The sequence below is a fragment of the Scyliorhinus torazame genome, chromosome 1 (genome assembly GCF_047496885.1).
Source record: "Scyliorhinus torazame isolate Kashiwa2021f chromosome 1, sScyTor2.1, whole genome shotgun sequence".
NCBI lineage: Eukaryota > Metazoa > Chordata > Chondrichthyes > Carcharhiniformes > Scyliorhinidae > Scyliorhinus > Scyliorhinus torazame.
Window position 1 is genome coordinate 316,022,689 of NC_092707.1, and position 20,951 is coordinate 316,043,639.

At 45.1% G+C, this 20,951-nt stretch overlaps 1 protein-coding gene across 5 annotated transcripts in view; it reads right to left on the reverse strand.

The window, feature by feature from the left end:
- The window catches only part of sptbn1 (spectrin, beta, non-erythrocytic 1), a 369,807-nt gene that overhangs the window by 140,063 nt on the left and 208,793 nt on the right, over window positions 1–20,951 (reverse strand). For all 5 annotated transcript variants that reach the window (XM_072507860.1, XM_072507861.1, XM_072507863.1 and 2 more), the window contains one exon: window positions 5,379–5,530. In XM_072507860.1, the coding sequence (XP_072363961.1) occupies window positions 5,379–5,530 (152 nt within the window). The remainder of the gene's footprint in view (window positions 1–5,378; window positions 5,531–20,951) is intronic.

Genomic DNA, 20,951 nt, shown 5'->3' on the forward strand with positions numbered 1-20,951 from the left:
GTGTGACTGAGACTTCCAGAATCAGATTCACAGTTTTTTACCTCATCGCCAGTATAAAGAGCCAGGAGTCCGAGTAGATGGGTGAACACTAGTTTATTCACGGTCAAAAGGAACTGTCGCAATGGCAGTAAATACACAAAGTATCAGTCCCAGTCAGGACTACCAAAATGCCGGTCCCTGTCTGGGCCAGCTTTTATACAAGAAAATTACGAGCACCAGCTGGGCAGGCCACCGCCCACTAGCGGGGAAACACATATTCCCCCGAGTCCCATGGCGAGATAAATAAGGGTATCCCCATGAGCCTCATGGGAGTTATTATAGCATTTCTAATGTTGTAAAATATCCCAAGCTGCTTCACAGGAATAACATTTTTTAAAATTGACACCGAGCCACATCAAAACTTAAATTAGGACAGGCAAAATGGTCGTTTTTAGAACCCACAATGGAGAAGAGGCCATTCAACCCTTTGAGTCTGCACCGGCCCTTGGAAAGAGCACCCTACTTTAGCCCACGCCTCCACCCTAAGTAACCCTACCTAACCTTTTGGAGCAATTTAGCATGGCCAATCCATCTAACCTGCACATCTTTGGACTGTGGGAGGAAACTGGAGCATCCAGAGGAAAGCCATGTGGACACAGGGAGAAAGTGCAAAAACACATAGACATTTACCTGAGGCCGGAATTGAACCCCATGTCCCTGGAGCTGTGAGGCAGCAATGCTAGCCACTGTGCCACCCAAAAGAACGTTGTAAAGGAGAAGAAAATAGTAGAGGTGCAGGAGGAAATTGCAGAGCTGAGAGCATAACCAGATGAAGACAAACGCAAATGGTGGAAAGAGTAAAATTGGGGATGTGCAAGAGGCCAGAATTGGTGCACAGAGATGACAGACAATTGCAGGAGGTTACAGAAATAGGTAAAAGGGAGACCACAGAGAGATTGGAATACAAAAGCGAGAATTTTAAAATCGAGCCGTTGCCAGACTGGGAGTCAATGCAGGTCAAAATGAACACAGGGGTGGTGAGTGAATGAGAAAAGGGGTGGGTCTCATTGCTGAGTTATGGATATCTAAAGTTTACGGAGGTCTCGTAATCAATCAGGAGAGCTTTGGAATAGTTGGGTCTAGAGGTAACAGAGAAAAATGAAAGATTATTCTGGCAGGGGATGAGTTGAGGCAATGCAAAAATGGGTAGTATTAAGGAATTGAATCCAGATAGCCCTGGTGATTGAGAGGATATGGAGTTGGAAGTTCAGTTGTGGGTCAAACAAGAAAACACAAGGTAGGAACTAGTCTTATTGAGTCACGGAGAGAGAGAGAGATGTTGGGGGGGGGCGGTGAGAATGAAGAATGTGGTGGATACTAAAGACAATGATTTCAGTCGACTTAATATTCAGTTGGGTGCAACATCGACGCCAAGCTCCTGGCTAAGGTCTTGGCACTTAGAATTGAGGACTGTGTCCCGGAGGTGATCGGGGAAGACCAAACAGGGCTTGTTAAAGGCAGACAGCTGGTAGCCAACTTGAGAAGACTACTCAATGTGATCACGATGCGCCCAGAGGGCAGAGAGGTAGAGGCTGTGGTGGCAATGGATGCCGAGAAGGCCTTTGACCCGGTGGAGGGGGACTATTTGTGGGAGGTACTTGGACGGTTGGGGTTCGGGGAGGGCTTTGTTGACTGGGTTAGACTATTGTACCAGGCCCCAAAAGCTAGCGAGAGGACGAATAGGACAACATCAGAGTACTTTAGACTACACCGGGGGACCAGACAGGGATGTCCACTCTCCCCGTTGCTGTTTGCACTGACCATAGAACCTCTGGCGATTGCCCGGAGAGCTGCGAGGGGGTGGAAGGGAATGATTAGGGGAGGGGTGGAGCACAGAGTATCGCTGTACGCGGACGACCTGCTCCTGTACGTATCGGACCCGCTGGCTGGGATGGACAGTATACTAGGAACATGGAGAGAATTTGGCAGGTTTTCAGGATACAAACTGAACATGACTAAGAGTGAGATGTTTGTAGCGCAGGCGAGAGGCCAGGTGAACAGGTTGAAGGGGCTGCCATTTAGGATGGTCGGAGAACGTTTCCGATACTTAGGGATACAGGTGGCGCGAGACTGGGGCAGGCTGCATAAGCTAAATTTGACTAGAGTGGTGGAGCAAATGAAGAGCAGTTTAGGAGATGGGATGCACTCCCGCTATCCCTTGCGGGGAGAGTGCAGATGGTAAAGTTGACAATCCTCCCAAGGTTCCTGTTTATTTTTCAGTGCCTCCTAATTTTCATCCCGCGGTCCTTCTTCAAAAGTGTCAACAAGATTATTATGGGCTTTGTCTGGGCGGGGAAGTCCCCGCGGGTGAAGAAAGCGATGCTTGTGAGGAACTGTAGCGAGGGGGGCTGGCACTGCCGAACCTCAGCAACTACTACTGGGCGGCCAACATAGCCATGGTAAGGAGTTGGATGGTGGGTACGGGGTCTATTTGGGGGCGAGTGGAGGCAGCTTCGTGCAGGGGCACCAGTTTGGCAGCCCTGGTCACGGCCCCCCTACCGCTCCCGCCGGCCAGGTACTCCACCAGCCCGGTAGTGGTGGCAGCCCTGTGGATTTGGGGCCAGTGGAGGAGGTAAGTAGGGGAGGTGGGAGCATCGGTCTGGTCTCCAATATGCGACAACCACCGATTCGCCCCTGGAAGTATGGACTGTGGATTCCGAGCGTGGCAGCGGGCAGGGGTGGGAAGGATGGGCGATATGTTTTTTTTTGGGGGGGGGGGGGGGGGGGAGCTTCTAGAGCACGAGGGCCTTGGAGGAGAAATTCGGACTAGTAAGAGGGAATGACTTTTGGTACTTGCAAGTGCGTGACTTCATACGCAAACAGGTCCCATCCTTCCCACGCCTCCCACCAAATGGGATCCAGGACAGAGTAGTTTCTAGGGGAGAGGTAGGAGAGGGGAAAGTCTCGGATATTTACTGAGAACTTATGAAAGTGGAGGAGTCCCAGACAGAGGAACTGAAGCTCAAGTGGGAGGAGAAACTTGGCGAGGAGATGGAGGAGGGGGTATGGGCGGAAGCCCTGAGTAGTGTAGATTCAACTGCAACATGTGCTAGGTTCAGCCTGATTCAGTTCAAGGTCATCCACCGGGCCCACATGACGGTGGCCCGGATGAGTAAATTGTTTGGGGTGGAGGACAAGTGCGCTAGGTGTGCGGGAGGGCCAGCGAATCACGTCCATATGTTCTGGGCATTCCCAAAACTTAGGAGATACTGGGAGGGAATTGTGGACGTCATGTCCCAGGTACTGAAAACTAGGGTGGTGAGGAGTCCAGTGGTGGCAATTCTTGGGGTCTCGGAAGACCCGGGGGTCTGGGAGGAGAGTCCAGGAGGAGAGGGAGGCCGACGTCTTGGCCTTTGCTCCCTGGTAGCCCGGCGATGTATATTGCTGGCTTGGAGGGACTCAAAGCCTCCGAAGACCGAAGCATGGCTCTCGGACATGTCGAGCTTTTTGGGGCTGGAAAACATTATGTTTGCCATGAGAGGATCTGTATTAGGGTTCGCCCGAAGATGGCAACCATTCATCGATTTCTTCAGATTATCCCTGGTTGCGTGAAACCCATGTAGCATTAACTCACAATCGTCAGCACTCGTTTAATGCAAGAAAATAGTTCAATTATCACACAAATAGCATATGTAGAATATTGTTATGGAACAGCAATTGATTAAATGCTCATCTTCCGACTTTTTCAAAGCAGGATTAAACACCAGTCATTTCAAATCATCTCAGTTGATAGAAGTGTAACTTCGCAGTCGTGGTCAATAATTGTTCAAACTCCACACTGGAGCGTGTGTGCATAAACTATGCTGATACTCCAATACAGTAACTGAAAGAGTTTTGCATTCTGGCATCCATTGGGGAAATAGTTTACTTGTTGCAGACATTCAAGTGATTGTTAAAGACCCTATAGCACTTTGTGCAGAAAAACAAAATTCCAGATTGTTTTTTATTGCATGTGTGCACCACATGATATGATCACTTGATAAAAGGCACTTATGTCATATGAGAAAATAATCAAATAATATTTAATTAGTTAGCTTGCTCTCTTAATAACTTAGCCCAGTGAAAGCTACTAATTTTACAGTTTGCTATGTGGCTGAGAACAAGTAATAATAACACACAGTAATAATAATATACTTTCAGGGGCCCACACTAACTTCATCCTAAATTCTCAAGGATTACTGGGGAAAGGAAACTCAAGAATGTTTTTCTTTATCCTTTTTCTTTAATCTTTACCCAAAGAAGCTGATATCCATTTAATTGTTCTAATTGTGGGAACATCGTTATAGAAATCATAGCTATCTAGTTACCCAGGTGATTAACGATCAGTTTAACCATTAACTTACAGTAAGCACACTATTGCAACAAACATTCTTGAGTACATTCGAATAAAGGAGTGTTTTAATTGCAATATCTTCACAGTGTCAAAACAACTCCCTCTAACTGTGGTGCAGGTCAAGGAAGGGTATTTGTCCCTTAAAAGCCTAATCTCTCTCTCCACATTTTATCATGGTTGAAATATCTGTAGTATTTGACAGCCAGACAACAATATCCTAAAGGCTGGAATTTGCAGTCCTGAAACAGGACTAAACAGAGGCAAGGTGTCCAAAAAATGGCTGCTGAGCAATACTAGCAAAAGTCCGACCTGCATTTTTGCTGGCAGCCATTTTACAGAGCACAGGCAAGGGTACGGAGCAGGAAGCCTGCCCCATCAGAAAACCCATGGTCAGTCCTTTCAGGATTTTCACTGGGGCAGAGGTACAGAAGGACAGGAAACATAGAAGGGCCAAATTTTGGATAGGCATTGATTTTGCTGGGTCCAGTGATATTTTCTGCCTGTAGCAGCCTCATTATCCAAGGGCTGTTAATTATGCCATGATATCATGAAAGGCCAAAGTGAGGAGGCAGGGAACTACCCCCAGCTGTTACAGGGATTAAACCCATTCTGTTGGCATTATTTTGCACCACACTCTAGCCACCTAACCAACTGAGCTAACTAACACTATCTCTATGCAACTAAAAATTATTTTTAAAATAATCAATTGCAATAATAAATAATTGCATGTTTTTACTGTTACAACGATCTTTACTAACTAATTATATTGCTTTTGGCACAAAGAAAAACTACTGCTCAGAAATTAAAGACATGCTTTAGTTCTCAAAAGGTTACAACTGAAGCTGCAATTTATGTATGTTTTGTTTACTTTAATAAATATATCAAGAACTACTCTGAACAAAATCTTTCATAGTCACATGTTTGCATACGGAAAACAATAACTTGATAGCATTTTGATCCAGGGAATATTATTGGCTATGCATCTTTCTGTCAATGAATTACTTACAAGTCTTTCTCCTGACAACACCTCGAGTAATTTGATCAGCATCCGGCCATCGCGGAGGTCTGTGTACAAATCTGTGATTCTGCAAGACACTCGTGCCAAGTGAGAGTTTACCCATTTTGTGAAAGTCTTCTTTTGAACAGCTTCACGCTCGTCTGTAAAATGCAAACAAACAAAACACTAGTTTATTCACTGTTCAGTATTTCATTCAGGGTTCGTTCTTAAAGCTAAAAAATAAGTTCCTCCAGGTTCTCTGTGACATCTCACTTCCCTCCGCTGAAGTGGAAGGCTTGGAGACAATCTGCCTCCGGGCAGCAGCCTCAGTGATGTTAGCTGAGGGATGTCGAAGTGAGTTGATTGACCCACCTGCATCCACCACTTGCTCTTCCGTATCAATTAAAGGGCACATTCTTGCAAAATTCTGAACTTAAATCAGTTTCCCACTGGAGGTGCGTCTCTGGCCACAAAACAGACCTTGTTCCGGTTTCCCACCTCCTTGGTAAAAACCCAACCCCTGGGGTCAGTTAGAACAGTACTGAATACTTCCTGTATTATATATATCATATGTTCTCAGGTTCCAGCCTTTTCCATTGTTTCCACACCAGGGGTGGAATTTTATGCCCCGGCTGGAAAGTGTGGCGAGCTGTTCGAAAATCCATTGGCTTTGGCGGGACTGGAAGATCCTGCTGACGGGAGGGGCCGTAAAATTCCACCCCAGGAATCACAGTCACACTTAGAAATCTCATTATGCAAGTAAATCACCATTTTATGATTAATATGGATATGTGGAGCTTCAATATTTTTCAATTGATCCTTTGCTGAAAAAATATTCTGCATTGCTAAATAGTAAGTAAAATGTCAAATACTTCTGCAATCAATCACAAACTGGTTTTGTTAAGATGCATCATTTAATTTTGTTGCTTTGGTGCTGATTCCTGATATGCAATAACTCCAAATGAAATTTACTAGATTTATTAAGGTCAGGCAACATGTTTTTATTGGGTCTTCACAGCTGTAACCATCTATCATAGACCACTCCGCCACGTGTTTTTCGGTGGCGGAGGTGGCCCGCCAGCGGGATCTACTGACCCCGTTGTCAATGGGATTTCCTGGAGACAGCACCCCTCATTGCTGGGAAACCGATGTGCCGGTGTGGGACCGGAATTTCCTACCGGTGTCAACAGCTGGTAAATCTCACCCTGTATTGGGTTGATATTACACCAGTCAGTGCTTTCACATATATACTAGTAAAACAATCATGGTCTGTCTGTTCAAACATTGCATATCTGCATCTAGTTTCCAACTGGATACATAAAGGTCAATTACTAAGTGTGGGTGATTGGCTGTTCTTAGGGATATGGCTAGCAATATAAAATTGGATTTATATTAATTTCCAACGAACATCAAACTGATTTTTTTTTGGATGCATATTTCAATAAAACATCTTCCTACAAAGTCTTCATGGGTTACTCAAAAAATGGGGAAGCAGGTTCTGGATTAAAACTGCAATGGACAGCATTACAAAACTGAACCTCCTGATCACCCATTGTCATGGAATGTTCAATACAGAAATTACTGCATTCCTATGCATTAGAGACATTTCATCAATTCATGGAAAGCTGGAAATTTCAAATTAAGTCTCATATTTTTGGTTAATATCACAGAAGCCCTCTTTGAGAAAAGATCACTATGAACTTCGGCCAATTCCTGACTGCAAATGGCATGGGTAAATTCAGAATTGGCATCATTTTCAGCTTCATACTTGCCTTTGAACCAAAGGGACATTGGGACCACTCCCATCTTTTCTTGGTAGCTATACTTGGAACAGATTTACAATTCAAGACATTCAACTATATATTGCAATGTTTCCAATGATTTGAGTGGTTATATTTATTACCTCTGTCTCAAAGCTTACTGACTTCTCATATCCTCAGTGATAAAATTAGAATAATCCCTCAAAATCTTTGCAGTTTGTAATTGACATGGCATCTGTACGATTTGACGATATTGAATCTGGTGCAGCTAAGTCAGTGACCACCACAGTAAATGCATAATTAATGCAGAAAAGCAAACATGAACACAATGAATTCCTTGGTATTACTTTCCTGTCACAATCATGCAGGTAAGATTTAGCTTCCAAATTTAAGACCACAGTGCTTTTCGCCATGATTTCTAGAATTTGTTGTTATCAAAAACATTGCGTGTGAAATTTGGCATTTTAGTCAGGTTTTAAGAAAACTGGGACCCTTAAAACTGGACTACGGGTATCCAAAATTCTGGAAAGCAAGTTTAATGGAGAACAGGAATGCATTACGTGCCCCTTTCAATCTCAGTATGGGAATCAGCTTGTGACTGTAAATTAACTTCCATGACTACAGCTGATCACTGCATTGTGACTGATTCAGTAATTAGAATTGAAAATGGTAATGGATACAATGGGGGTGGTGCCATTGAAATAGTAATTCACGTCGTGAAATACAGTGGAGAGCTGCTCAAACATAGCAATTGCAGTCCTCAGCGACAGACCAGCAACGCAAGTGTGCACTGTAACATTTTACAAAATGCAGTTTCCTAAAAGATTTAGCACAAAGCATAGATCGAATGGCCTGGTCACATTAAAAGGCAACCTACTCTTTTTACTACTGCATAGCAGTCTCTTTCAAGCTGAGGGAGGACTGGTATGTTCAGTTTATTTATGAATCGTATAAGGGCCATTATTCTAACATTAATTCAAATATTGCTGCTAAGCAACAATAAATATATCAAATGATTTTCAGCCGAGGAATAAATAACTAACTGAGCTTGTCAATCTAGGTACTTTATAGAAGATCTGAAACTGGAAATCTATTATATTCTGCCTGAATAGAATGGAAATAGCAGAAAATTAATTTTAGAACTAATTACAGCACGATAATGCTAGGGCTAAACAGAAACTGTGTTGTATGCGATTCAGTTACATAAATATAATGCCCTACAACATACCAGAAGATGGTAAACAATTTTGACCTCAAATACAAAGAAAAATAGGTTACCAAAGCTTTCTGCCTTGCACTCACCCAGATAAACAGCAGCCAAATATGCTGAATGATGTAATCAACATTTGTTAAAAAAATATACATCCATAACTACATGGGATCCAGAATGTGTCATTTTATTTTACCTCTGGACTGCTGTGATCAGTGTGTCACTGTGCAAGTTGATATTTTGAGGGCGGCAGTGTCGCAGTGGTTAGCACTGCTGCCTCACGGCGCCAAGGATCCGGTTCGATCCCGGTCCACTGTCTGTGTGGTGTTTGCACATTCTCCTAGTGTCTGTGTGGATCTCACCCCCACAACACAAAAAGATGTGCAGGATAGGTGGATTGGCCATGCTAAATTGCCCCTTAATTGGGGGAAAAAAGAACTGGGTACTCTAAATTTATTTTTAAAAAAGGAAAAAAATAAATGAGTTGGATATTTTGAATTGGCATGATGCTGTTAGTTGCAGTTACCAAACGGAATTCTATTAAAACGGCTCTAGAATATTAAATAAATATCCCCTCAACCACACCCGAGAATAACCAAAAGTTAGCATCATTTGAATTCTCCTTATGCTGAACATGTCCTCATGACCAACTGTCAGATAACTAACTGGTTAATTGGGCAAGAGACTCAGATTACAAAACTGCATCATTTGTGAAACATAACATCCAAATGCTATCTTTTTCTGGAAAAAAAACCAGAGAGAGGACATAAAGAAATATATTAACAAAGGATAAGTGATGCAAAAATGTACTATCTATTCAATAGATATTATTTCTCCTACATATAAAAAGCATCTGAGCATGTCAGGATGATTTCAAAATCATTGGCATCAAGTACAGATATGGCCGATATTTACCCAAACTGCATTAACAGAACGGATTTTGTTTTTACTTTAGAACTAGTAGCTTTTAAGTGTGATAGAGAACATGAACAGTTGTCACCGAGTCAAACCTATCAACCCTAAAAACTCCCTGCCACCAGTTAAGCAACTTTCAATCAAATTATATGTATTTTTAGTGACTTAACAATCTCTGGAGGGACTAGATGATATATAGGTGGGGTCATTTATCTTGCATTTTAATAAGAATGTTTTCCCAGGGGTTTACAAGTGAAACACATTCTATGAAGAGCTCAACTCAGGAAAAAGGAAACTGCGTGAACAGTTGTATTGACAATAGGTAGTCATCGAATGTTATCTTCAAGCAACACTGAAAGGAAGTTTCCTCTTAACGGAAATAACATACAGTTTAGAGTTACCACATTGAGGATTTCAGTTACATCAATACCACTTGTAGAAAATGTGGTTGTTATTTGGTTAACCTAATATATTCATAGATACCTTATTCTTCCTCCCATCTTCTCCCTGCCTGAAGTACTATACAAATAAAATAAAAGAAAAAGAGAAAAATGTAACCCGACAGTACATTTTATAATTACTTTTACTGATCCAAGACAGATTTCACCTTGCTATTTAAAAAAAAAAATCTTGAGTTCCACTCAGGGCTGGATGCAAAGAACAGAGGGGTGGCCATACTGGTGGGGAAACGGGTGTCATTCGAAGCTAGGAACATTGTAGCAGACAGCGGAGGCAGATATGTGATGGTGAGTGGCAGACTGCAGGGAATGGAGGTCGTGTTGGTTAACGTATATGCCCCGAATTGGGATGATGCGGGATTTATGAAGCGGATGCTGGGACGTATCCCGGACCTGGAGGTAGGAAACCTGATAATGGGGGGGGGGGCTTCAACACCGTGTTAGAGGGTTAGATAGATCTAGATCTAGGACCGGAAGAAGGCCGGCAGCGGCCAAGGTGCTTAGGGGGTTTATGGACCAAATGGGGGGAGTGGATCCGTGGCGATTTGTTAGGCCGATGGCCAAAGAGTTCTCCTTCTTCTCCCATGTTCACAAGGTGTACTCCCGGATAGATTTCTTTGTTTTGGGAAGGTCACTGATCTCGAGGGTGGAAGGAACTGAGTACTCAGCCATAGCTGTTTCAGATCATGCTCCACACTGGGTGGACCTGGAACTAGGAGAGGAGAGGGAGCAGCGTTCACTCTGGCGACTGGATGTGGGATTACTGGCGGATGAGGGAGTCTGCGGAAGGGTGCGGGGATGTATCGAAAGGTACCTGGAGGCCAATGACGACGGGGAGGTCAGAGTGGGAGTAGTATGGGAAGCACTAAAGGCGGTGGTCAGAAGAGAGCTGATCTCCATCAGGGCCCACAAGGGGAAAATAGAGGCCAAGGAAAGGGAAAGACTACTGGGGGAGATTTTGAGGGTAGATAAAAAATATACGGAGGCCCCGGATGAAGGACTATACAGGGAGAGGTGACGACTCCAGACGGAGTTCGACCTGTTGACCACAAGGAGGGCGGAGGTACAGTGGAGGAAGGCACAGGGGATGAGATATGAATATGGGGAAAAGGCGAGTCGCCTGTTGGCCCATCAGCTGCGAAAGAGGACAGCGGCGAGGGAGATAGGGGGAATTAGGGATGAAATGGGAGCTACGGTGCGGAGAGCAGGGAAGATAAACGAGGTGTTTAAGACCTTTTACGAGAGACTATATAGGTCCCAACCCCCGGAGGGAAAAGAGGCGATGCGGCAGTCTTTGGACCAATTAAGGTTCCCGAGGGTGGAGGAGCAGGAGGTGAAAGGCCTGGGGGCGCCGATTGGGGTGGACGAGGTTACCAAGGGGCTGGGGAACATGCAGGCAGGGAAGGCCCCGGGACCAGATGGGTTCCCGGTGGAATTCTATAGAAAATATGTGGACTTGTTGGCCCCGCTGCTGGCAAGGACCTTTAACGAGGCCAGAAAAGGGGGGACCCTACCCCCGACAATGTCGGAGGCGACGATATCGCTAATCTTGAAGTGGGATAAAGATCCGCTGCAGTGCGGGTCCTATAGGCCTATCTCACTGCTAAATGTGGACGTCAAGTTGCTAGCAAAGGTGCTGTCAACGAGGATAGAGGATTGTGTCCCGGGGGTGGTGCACGAAGACCAGACAGGGTTCGTAAAGGGGAGACAACTAAATGTCAACGTGCGACGGCTATTAGGGGTGATAATGATGCCCCCAGCAGAGGGGGAGGCAGAGATAGTGACGGCAATGGATGCAGAGAAGGCATTTGATAGGGTGGAGTGGGAGTATCTATGGGAGGTGCTGAGGAGGTTCGGGGACGGGTTTGTCAGCTGGGTTAAACTCCTCTATGGGGCCCCAACTGCAAGTGTGGTCACAGGTCGGCAAAGGTCAGAGTATTTTCGACTACACAGGGGAACAAGACAGGGATGCCCGTTGTCCCCATTACTGTTCGCGCTGGCAATTGAACTACTGGCCATAGCGCTGAGAGACTCCAGAAAATGGAGAGGGGTGATTAGAGGGGGAGAGGAACACCGAGTGTCACTCTACGCGGATGACCTACTGCTGTATGTGACAGACCCAGTGGGGGGGGATGACAGAGGTCATGCAGATATTGAGGGAGTTTGGAGATTTCTCGGGATACAGGCTTAACATGGGAAAGAATGAGCTTTTTGTGATACACCCTGGGGACCAGAGTAGAGGGCTAGATGGCCTACCGCTAAGGAGAGTGGAAAGAAACTTCCGATACCTGGGGATTCAGATAGCCAGGAGCTGGGGAACATTACACAGACTCAATCTGACACGGCTGGTGGAACAAATGGAAGAGGATTTCAAAAGGTGGGATATGCAGCCGCTGTCACTGGCGGGCAGAGTGCAGGCGATTAAGATGATGGTCCTCCCGAGGTTCTTATTTGTGTTCCAATGTCTCCCTATACTGATCACTAAGGCCTTCTTAAAAAAAATAGATAGGAGCATCATGAGCTTCGTGTGGGCAGGGAAGGCCCCGAGGGTAAGGAGGGGGTTCCTACAACGTAGCAGAGACAGAGGGGGACTGGCGTTGCCGAATTTGGGCGACTACTATTGGGCCGCCAACGTGGCGATGATTCGTAAATCGATGATAGAGGGAGAGGGAGCGGTGTGGAAAAGGTTGGAGATGAAGTCCTGCAAAGGGACGAGTTTAAAAGCGCTGGTGACGGCTCCACTACCGCTCTCCCCACAAATATTTACCACGAACCCAATGGTGGCGACAACATTAAGTATCTGGGGTCAATGGAGGTGACAGACGGGTGTGCTGGGAGCCTCAGTGTGGTCCCCGATCAGGAACAACCATAGGTTTGCCCCAGGGAGGCTGGACGGAGGATTCCAGAGCTGGCACCGGGTAGGAATCAGGAGAGTGGGAGATTTATTTATAGACAGGACGTTTGCGAGCTTGGGAGCGCTTGAGGAAAAGTATGAGCTGCCCCGGGGAAATATCTTTAGATATATGCAGGTGAGAGCGTTCACGAAACAACTGGTGAGGGAATTTCCGCTGCTCCCGACACAAGGGATCCAGGACAGGGCACTTTCAGGGGTGTGGGTCGGGGAGGGCAAAGTGTCAGAGATATACCGGGAGATGAGAGAAGAGGGGGAGGAGCTGGTGGGCGAATTGAAGGGAAAATGGGAAGAGGAGCTCGGGGAGGAGATGGAGGAGGGTTTGTGGGCTGATGCCCTAAGCAGGGTAAATTCCTCTTCCTCGTGTGCCAGGCTTAGCCTGATCCAATTTAAGGTGCTGCATAGAGCACACATAACGGGAGCAAGGTTGAGCAGGTTCTTCGGAGTGGAGGACAAGTGTGGGAGGTGCGGGGGAAGCCCGGCGAACCACACACATATGTTTTGGTTGTGTCCGGCACTGGAGGGGTATTGGAGGGGAGTGACGGGAGTGATCTCGAAGATGGTGAAGGTCCGGGTCAAGCCAGGCTGGGGGTTAGCTATATTTGGAGTAGCGGATGAGCCGGGAGTGCAGGAGGCGAAAGAGGCCGATGTCGTGGCCTTTGCGTCCCTAGTAGCCCGGCGTAGGATTTTACTCATGTGGAAGGAAGCGAAACCCCCCGGACTGGAGGCCTGGATAAACGATATGGCGGGGTTCATAAAACTAGAGCAGGTGAAGTTTGCGCTGAGAGGATCGGCTCAAGGGTTCACCAGACTGTGGCAACCGTTCCTCGACTACCTAGCGGAACGTTAGAGGGAAGATAGATGGCCAGCAGCAGCAACCCGGGGGGGGGGGGGGGGGTAAATTGTTTGGGTTTTTGGAGGGGGAGAGGGGGCGGGGGGAGTATTACTTAGTGTTATTTGGTTAGTTTACCATGTTAGTTAAACAATGTTATATTGCAGATATCATGTTACCTTTTTTTTTTGATTTGTAAGGGAAAAAATTGTGTTTGAAAACTTTAATAAAATATATTTTTTTAAAAAAAGCTTGGTGAAAAATTACAAAATACATTACATGCAAAAAATTTAAAAATGTATTGAGATTCTCAAATCTAAAAACTGAAAATACTAAGCAGGTCAGACAACACCTGTGCAGAGAGAAAAGCAGAGTGGAGAAAGTTAAAAATGTAACTTTTAAGCAAGTGTTAAGCAAGTACTGAGGCTGTGAAGAGGGGAGGAAGAACAAAACGGAATGTCTGTGATAGGCTGGAAAGCAGGAGAGATTGAATATCAGGACATAAGAAATAGGAATAGTAGAACATACAGTAGTAGAATAGTTGAGCCTCCTCCACCATTCAATACAATCAGGCCAACCTTCGGTTTCAACTCCACTTTCATGCCCACTCCCCATATCTGACGATTCCCTGATTCATCAAATATAAGTCTATCTCCAATATATTCAAAAATGGAGCAATCGTAACCCTCTGGGCTTGAGAATTCTAAAGATTATCCACCCTTTGTGTGAAGAAATTACTCATCTGAGCACTAAATGATTGGCCCCCTCTCCTGAGACTGCCCTGGATTCCCCAATGAGGGGAAACAACTTTTCAATGACTACCCTGCTAAGCCCCTTGGAAATACTCAGTAGAACTGGCAGCAAAGGTGGAGAAAAAGAAGTTAATGTTTCAGTTTGATGATCCAAAGTCATCAAACATAATGGACTGATTAGCATATTTTAAAATAGATTTGAATCTATTATAGGGCTTAGCACCGCAATATCTTCCCTCTCCGATTTGTTCCACCCAGCTGACGTGGTGTCATGTCAGCACAAATCACTACTGGTTTTCAAAGACAAAAACCCGTTGTGATGACCATGCCAGAAACACACACAAGTACAACCCCTGGCTGGTGAGGGATATGGTTGGCCAGTGCCAGGGTAGGCCCTCTGGGGAGCCGCAATGGGGGGTCCCCTTTATGTGTGTTGGGGAGCAACAGGCTGCGGGAGGGGGGAGAAGAGATGAGGAGAGAAAGCAAGAGCGAGCGAAAGAGGGTCCCAAAGCTTGCATGGTGGTGTTGACCTGAAGTTGTGTGCGCGCGTGCGTGCGGCAGGAGAAGCTTATTTTTAGCGTAGATCAGGGTGTCAGTGCAAACCAGACCCCCGAGAGTGTCAGAAAGTCTGGAGTGAAAACGAAGCTGTGCATCTGGACAGATACAAGCCAGTTTTTGGTCAGAACCTGACACTTTGCCAGATTTTGGAAAAGTTCCACCCTCTGTTTCTCTCACCACAGATGCTGCCAGACCTGCTGAGTATTTCCACCATTTTGTTCTTAGTTCAGATTTCCAGCATCTGCAGTATTCTACTTTTCCCTTCAGAATCTGGTTAGCACTGTTGCTTCACAGGGACCCAGGTTCGATTCCCGGCTTGGGTCACTGTCTGTGCGGAGTCTGCACCTTCTTCCTGTGTCTGCGTGGGGTTCCTCTGGGTGCTCCGGTTTCCTCCCACAAGTCCTGAAAGACGTGCTTGTTAGGTAATTTGGACATTCTGAATTATCCCTCTGTGTACCCAAACAGGTGCCGGAATGTGGCGACTGGGGGCTTTTCACAGTAATTTCATTGTAATGTTAATGTAAGCCTACTTGTGACAATAAAGATTATTATGTTTCAATGAGATCAACTCAGATTTTTCTAAACTCAAGAATGTAAGAAATTCCTCCTCATCGTCTTAAATTCGGGAGCACTTACTCTGAGACTATGCCCCCTGGTTCTAGACTCTCCCACAAGGGGAAACAACCTCTCAGCATCCATCCTGTCAAGCCCCCTGAGAATCCTATATGTCTCAATAAGGTCACCTCATTCTTCTAAACCCCAATAAGCACAAGTCCAACCTACTCAACCGCGCCTCATAAGAAAATCCCTCCATAGCTGGGATTAACCTAGCGAATCTTTTCTGGATTGCTTCCAATGCCAGTATTCATTTGCTTAGATAAGGGGAGCAAAAGTGTTCACAAGTCATTACATCTTTAACATTTTTCAATTCTGCTGAAATTTTGATCTGGAAAGTTGTGGGGAATTCTATCAAACTCGTTGCTGCCAGAACAGAGTCCATTTATGGGTTGTGACCCAGAATGGTGAAGGAACAGACTTTGCCAAACTCCTTTCTCAGAGCCATGATCTTTGCCATCCAGTTTCTGGGTTGCTCAACCAATTAAGGAGGGTGGATGTGGGGGGGGGGGTTTGTAGTCACCTGGATTGGCCAACTCCCGATTTAAAATGTCGAATGGCAAAGGCTGAAGGGAAATTCAGCCAACACAGGCAGAAACCAGCAGGTGCAGGTTTGCTGTGAATTAAAACTCTGCAAAAGCCCAGACAGCATCGATACCAGCGACCATCAGCATAATAATGTACCAGCCGTCTACATACTAATGCGCAATCCCCGGGTGCAATTGAAACATTTGGGATAAACAAAGCAAAGCCAGACTCCCCGGCGCCAGCAGGAGCCAACACAAAAGAGGTTAACGGACACCTCAAGACCGCCCATCGATCAGGGAACTGCTCCAGTATTGGAGAAATCGAACCAAGCGATTGGAAGGAAGTCCAATCACCTAGAACCAGGTACAGGGTCCGCCCCGAAAGGCGGGAAGCCCCTGGGGACTATAAAGTTAAGCCCCCAAGTTCAACTCGCTCTCTTCTTCCTGCCCGGGTCACCCAGCAACGTGAACCAACCTTGACCGTGACCGGTGCAGTGACCGCCGAAAGACCATAAGTCTTAATTCAATGCTCGCTACGAGATAGGCGCTCCTAGCTACCAATCTGTACCAACTTCGAATCCCGCAGACTCAGAACCCGAACGAAAGGCCATTTGTTCCCCTGACCAGGTGGGCCAGTCCGAAGTCAAGTATAGGCCTGTTAGTTATAGAAGTAGCTTAGACATAGAATTTGTGCATGAGTAGCGATTACTGTGTATAATAAATGTGCTTTGATTTGAATCTTACTAATCGGTGTATTGAGTTATTGATCATTACTTGGACTTGAACCTCGTGGCGGTATCATAAAGATATCTGGCGACTCGAGAACAAAGGTAATAAAACAGAGCAATTGAACCAACCGAAAAGTTAGCAACAGGGGGGTGGGAAGAGCTCTGACGTTCTGTCAAAGCAAAGATTTCTAATTAACGAGATCCCAGCATGGGTTACAAGGGCTTAGAATTTTAAGATTGCAGCAACCACAGGAACGGAGGAGACCTGGTACAGGTGCTGGCCAGCTTTATCACTCTTACAGGTTGTCGGACCAGAATAGCTAGTGAGGAGAACTCTTCTAGGGGTGAGGAAGAGGGCAACCTCTCTTTAGAGGAGGTGTACGAGGCAGGTTTTTTTACACATTAGAGGAGATGCACGAGGCAGGTTTTTTGTTACACAGAGGGTAGCGGGTGCCTGGAACTCACTGCCGGAGGAGGTGGTGGAAGCATGGACGATAGTGACATTTAAGGGGCATCTTGTCAAATACATGAATAGGATGGGAATAGAGGGATACGGACCCAGGAAGTGTAGAAGATTTTAGTTTAGGCAGGCAGCATGGTCGCGCAGGCTTGGAGGGCCTGTTCCTGTGCTGTATTTTTCTTTGTTCTTTGTTCTAACCAAGCAGAGAATAGGAAGTATTCCAAAGTAGTCAACAGTAGAAATGTAGTCGCTCCAACTTGGGAGACAGTGCGTCAAGATAATCCAGGAACTCAGAAGGACATGATCAATGAATGACATACAATTTCAGGTGCTTAAGCCTCAGACTTTCTCAGCATGCTCCTGCACAGCAGTCTTTAGGCCAAAGTACCTTGCAGGTTCATCCTTCTCTCTTCAAGCACATCACATCAGCATTTGAGCAGCTACCACTCACACGACCGACTGCTCATGCACAATCATGTCTCTCAGTCACCCTCCACAAATGTTGTCCTTCCCTCCCCATCTACACAAGCCATTTTGAACACTCGGATCACTGTTTTCTCTGCTTGCAGAAGAGCGCACACAACCTTGGCTTGAAGCAGAGATTTGTGGCATGGGGGGAGGGGGGGCTGTCATTCACAGATAATTCATCAACCATTGGAAATGGCCTGAGCCTCCTGAGACATTGATGCTCACAAATGTTGGGAGATGTGCTTAGACCCTGGGTCTCACTTCCTTCCAGCTGGATCTCAATGTACATTCCCTCTGCCCGTGGAGGGACAGGCTCCTGAGGAGAAGGCGCTGTTGGTGGTGGTGTGGCTTCTGCTCATGCTCATCACCAGTAGGTGGAGCTACATAATCTGCTTTCATGTCACAGTGAAGGCTGATAGCAGGGAAGTGCAGCTGAAAGTGGAGTGAAGACAAGTGAAGTAACTTCAAAGAAATTGACAATCGCCTGTCAAGCAGTTTATAGCATGCTCAAGGAAGAAGTCCTTTGAACAGCAGCCTCTCATCTACTTTGCTCGAGCTCTCCACTTTCACTGACCAAATCCATCCCAGCTTGGTGGTTTCACCAAAGAAGCTCTTCACGCCATGCACTTACATCGGTGACCCAGGTGAGATGCTGATGGGTCAGGAATCAGGTGCCCATATTTGAGGGTTAAAACAGTTAATCAGTACCTCAATTACGTACACAACACCTTCAATCCCACCCCTGCGAAACTCAAATGAGGGTGGGATGTCAGGATCCTGACACAATGTCAATTTCAGGGAATTAATCTCCCCACCTGCACTCAAACCCCTGCCCTTGTCTGTAAAAATTCCACCTGTTAACTCAGTTTCTCCATTCACTGATTTCCCCCTGACCTGCTGAGTATTTCCAGTATTTTTTTATTCTACCTGTTACAAACCCTATTTTTCATTGGCTTCAACAGGATCTTTCTTTTCTACAGAATATACAAGTTCATGATGATAAGAGTACAATATAAATTGTTTAACAATACTTGGCTCTGTACTCAGTGCTTTCCGCCTAATGAGTTCACTGGGCACTCCTGTGAAAGCACATGCAATGCAGAAACAATTATACCACATCTAACAAATAAATACTGCCTAGAATGTTCAGGAACAGTGCAATAGAATCAGAATGCGCCCTGGTTGACCGAAAATATTCCAGGCATCTTTACATTACTCCAAATATTTGAGTCTGAAATTGACATTTCTGATTTGCCCAGAGCACAAGCAAAGGACGTTAATAATCAAATAACTCCTTTTGCAATCTTTACCAAACTTCTATCAGTCACTAAACTACCCCAACATTCAATTTTGAAAAGTTTGTCAAGAACGATATCAACATTAAATGCACGTGTAGGTACGCAAACATCACTTGCTCTGGTTGACTTTAGAACAAAGAAACAAATGTCCTTGGACAACACAGCTGGTCAATGAAATTGAGGAAACTTAGCCCTTCCTGCAGAAGTAGCCTAATGTAATGCACATACAATAGCAACCTGGGTAAGTAAATAAGTAATTATTCATTCATACTCAGACATTGCCAAGTCCAAGTCTGCTTAATTTGGCAAACAAGAGAAAGAGTTTTGCTGGCGAAAGGTTGGGGTGATGGTGGAAAAGGGATGAGATAGAAGACAAAACGTTTATTAATGTTATGTTACAAATCAAAAAATTGCAATAAATTGTCAGTGTGGTTTGTTTGATGAATACAGACATCTAACATGTACAAACTCCATAATCAACTTTGCAGCTGGAAATTAACATGAACACTCAACTAGATCTCTTAATTGTGACTCAGTTCTCATGCCAGGTTTCACTGAACATACCTTGTACATGACTTCTGTTTTGCACGGTTCAAAAAGTTAAGACCTGAAAATGTTTTGATGTTGGCTTCTATTTCCTTGCCCATTGTTTAAGTGAGCTCTCATCTCTCACGTCTTTTTAAAAATAAATTTAGAGTACCCAATTAATTTTTCCCAATTAAGGGACAATTTAGCGTGGCCAATACACCTACTCTACACGTTTTTGGGATGTGGGGGCGAACTCAATGCAAACACGGGGAGAAAGTGCAAACTCCACATGGACAGTGACCGAAAGCCGGGAACGAACCTGAGACCTCGATGCCGTGAGGCTGCAGTGCTAACCCACTGCGCCATCGTGCTGCCCTATCTCCCACATCTTTGACAGTGCTCACGCATGTCCTGAAAAATAGGCACTTTGGAAAATGTGCCCATCATAATTAAAATAAAGATTTTCATGATTTCAAGATTTTCAGGGGAGGCAGTGGTGTAGTAGTATTGCTGCTGGACTAGTAATCCAGAGACCCAGAGTCATGCTCTGGGGACCCGGGTCCGAATCCTGCCATGGCAGATGGTGAAATCTGATTCCATTAAAAGCTGGGATTAATAATAATAATCTTTATTAGTGTCACAAGTAGGCTTACATTAACACTGCAATGAAGTTACTGTGAAAATCCCGTAGTTGCCATACTCCGGCCCCTGTTCGGGTACACTGAGGGAGAATTCAGAATGTGCAATTCACCTAAAAGTCTAAAGGTGACCATGACCATGAAATCATTGTCGATTATCGTAAAAACCTGTCTGGTTCATTATGTCCTTTAGGGGAGGAAATCGGTCGTCCTTACCTAGTCTGACCTACATGAGACTCCAGACCCACAGCAGTGTGGTTAGCTCTTAATTGCCCTCAGGGATGAGCAATAAATGCTGGCCCAGTACAGCGACGCCCACATCCCTTGGACAAATAAACCAAAATGTATCCACAGGATTTTGTGTGTCTTTGAGAAGTGGCAAATTAATTGTTAACTGAATAAAACAATATTTAAGGCATATTTACAGAAAACGTTAAGCTATTTTGACCCCTAGTATAAGAAAAATATTGAAATGGTTTACAAACTACATTAAATGATTAATTTCAATGCAAACAAGCTCTGCTAAATTCTTGAATGCTTGAAATGGCTGCTTAGCTGATTCTGATTTTTGATGCTATTCTGACAGAGACGGTGATAGTGTGGAAATGTTGGCCAAGGGTCAAAAAGCAGTGCAGTACTGAACAACTGATTTTTCAGAATGGAGACAAGTTTACAGTGGTGTTCCCCAGAGTTCAGTATTAGGACCACCGGTCTTATTGATCTATATTAGTCCCCTGGACTCAGCTATACAGTGCTTTCAAAGTTTGCAGACAAATTAAAACTCACAATGAGCAAGATAGCAACGGACTCGAGTAGGGCAGGAATGGACTGGTAAGCGGAGCAGAAACATGGCAGATTAAAATTAATTCAAAGAAGCATAATGTGATACATTTTGGGAGGAGAATGAGGAGAGACAATATATAC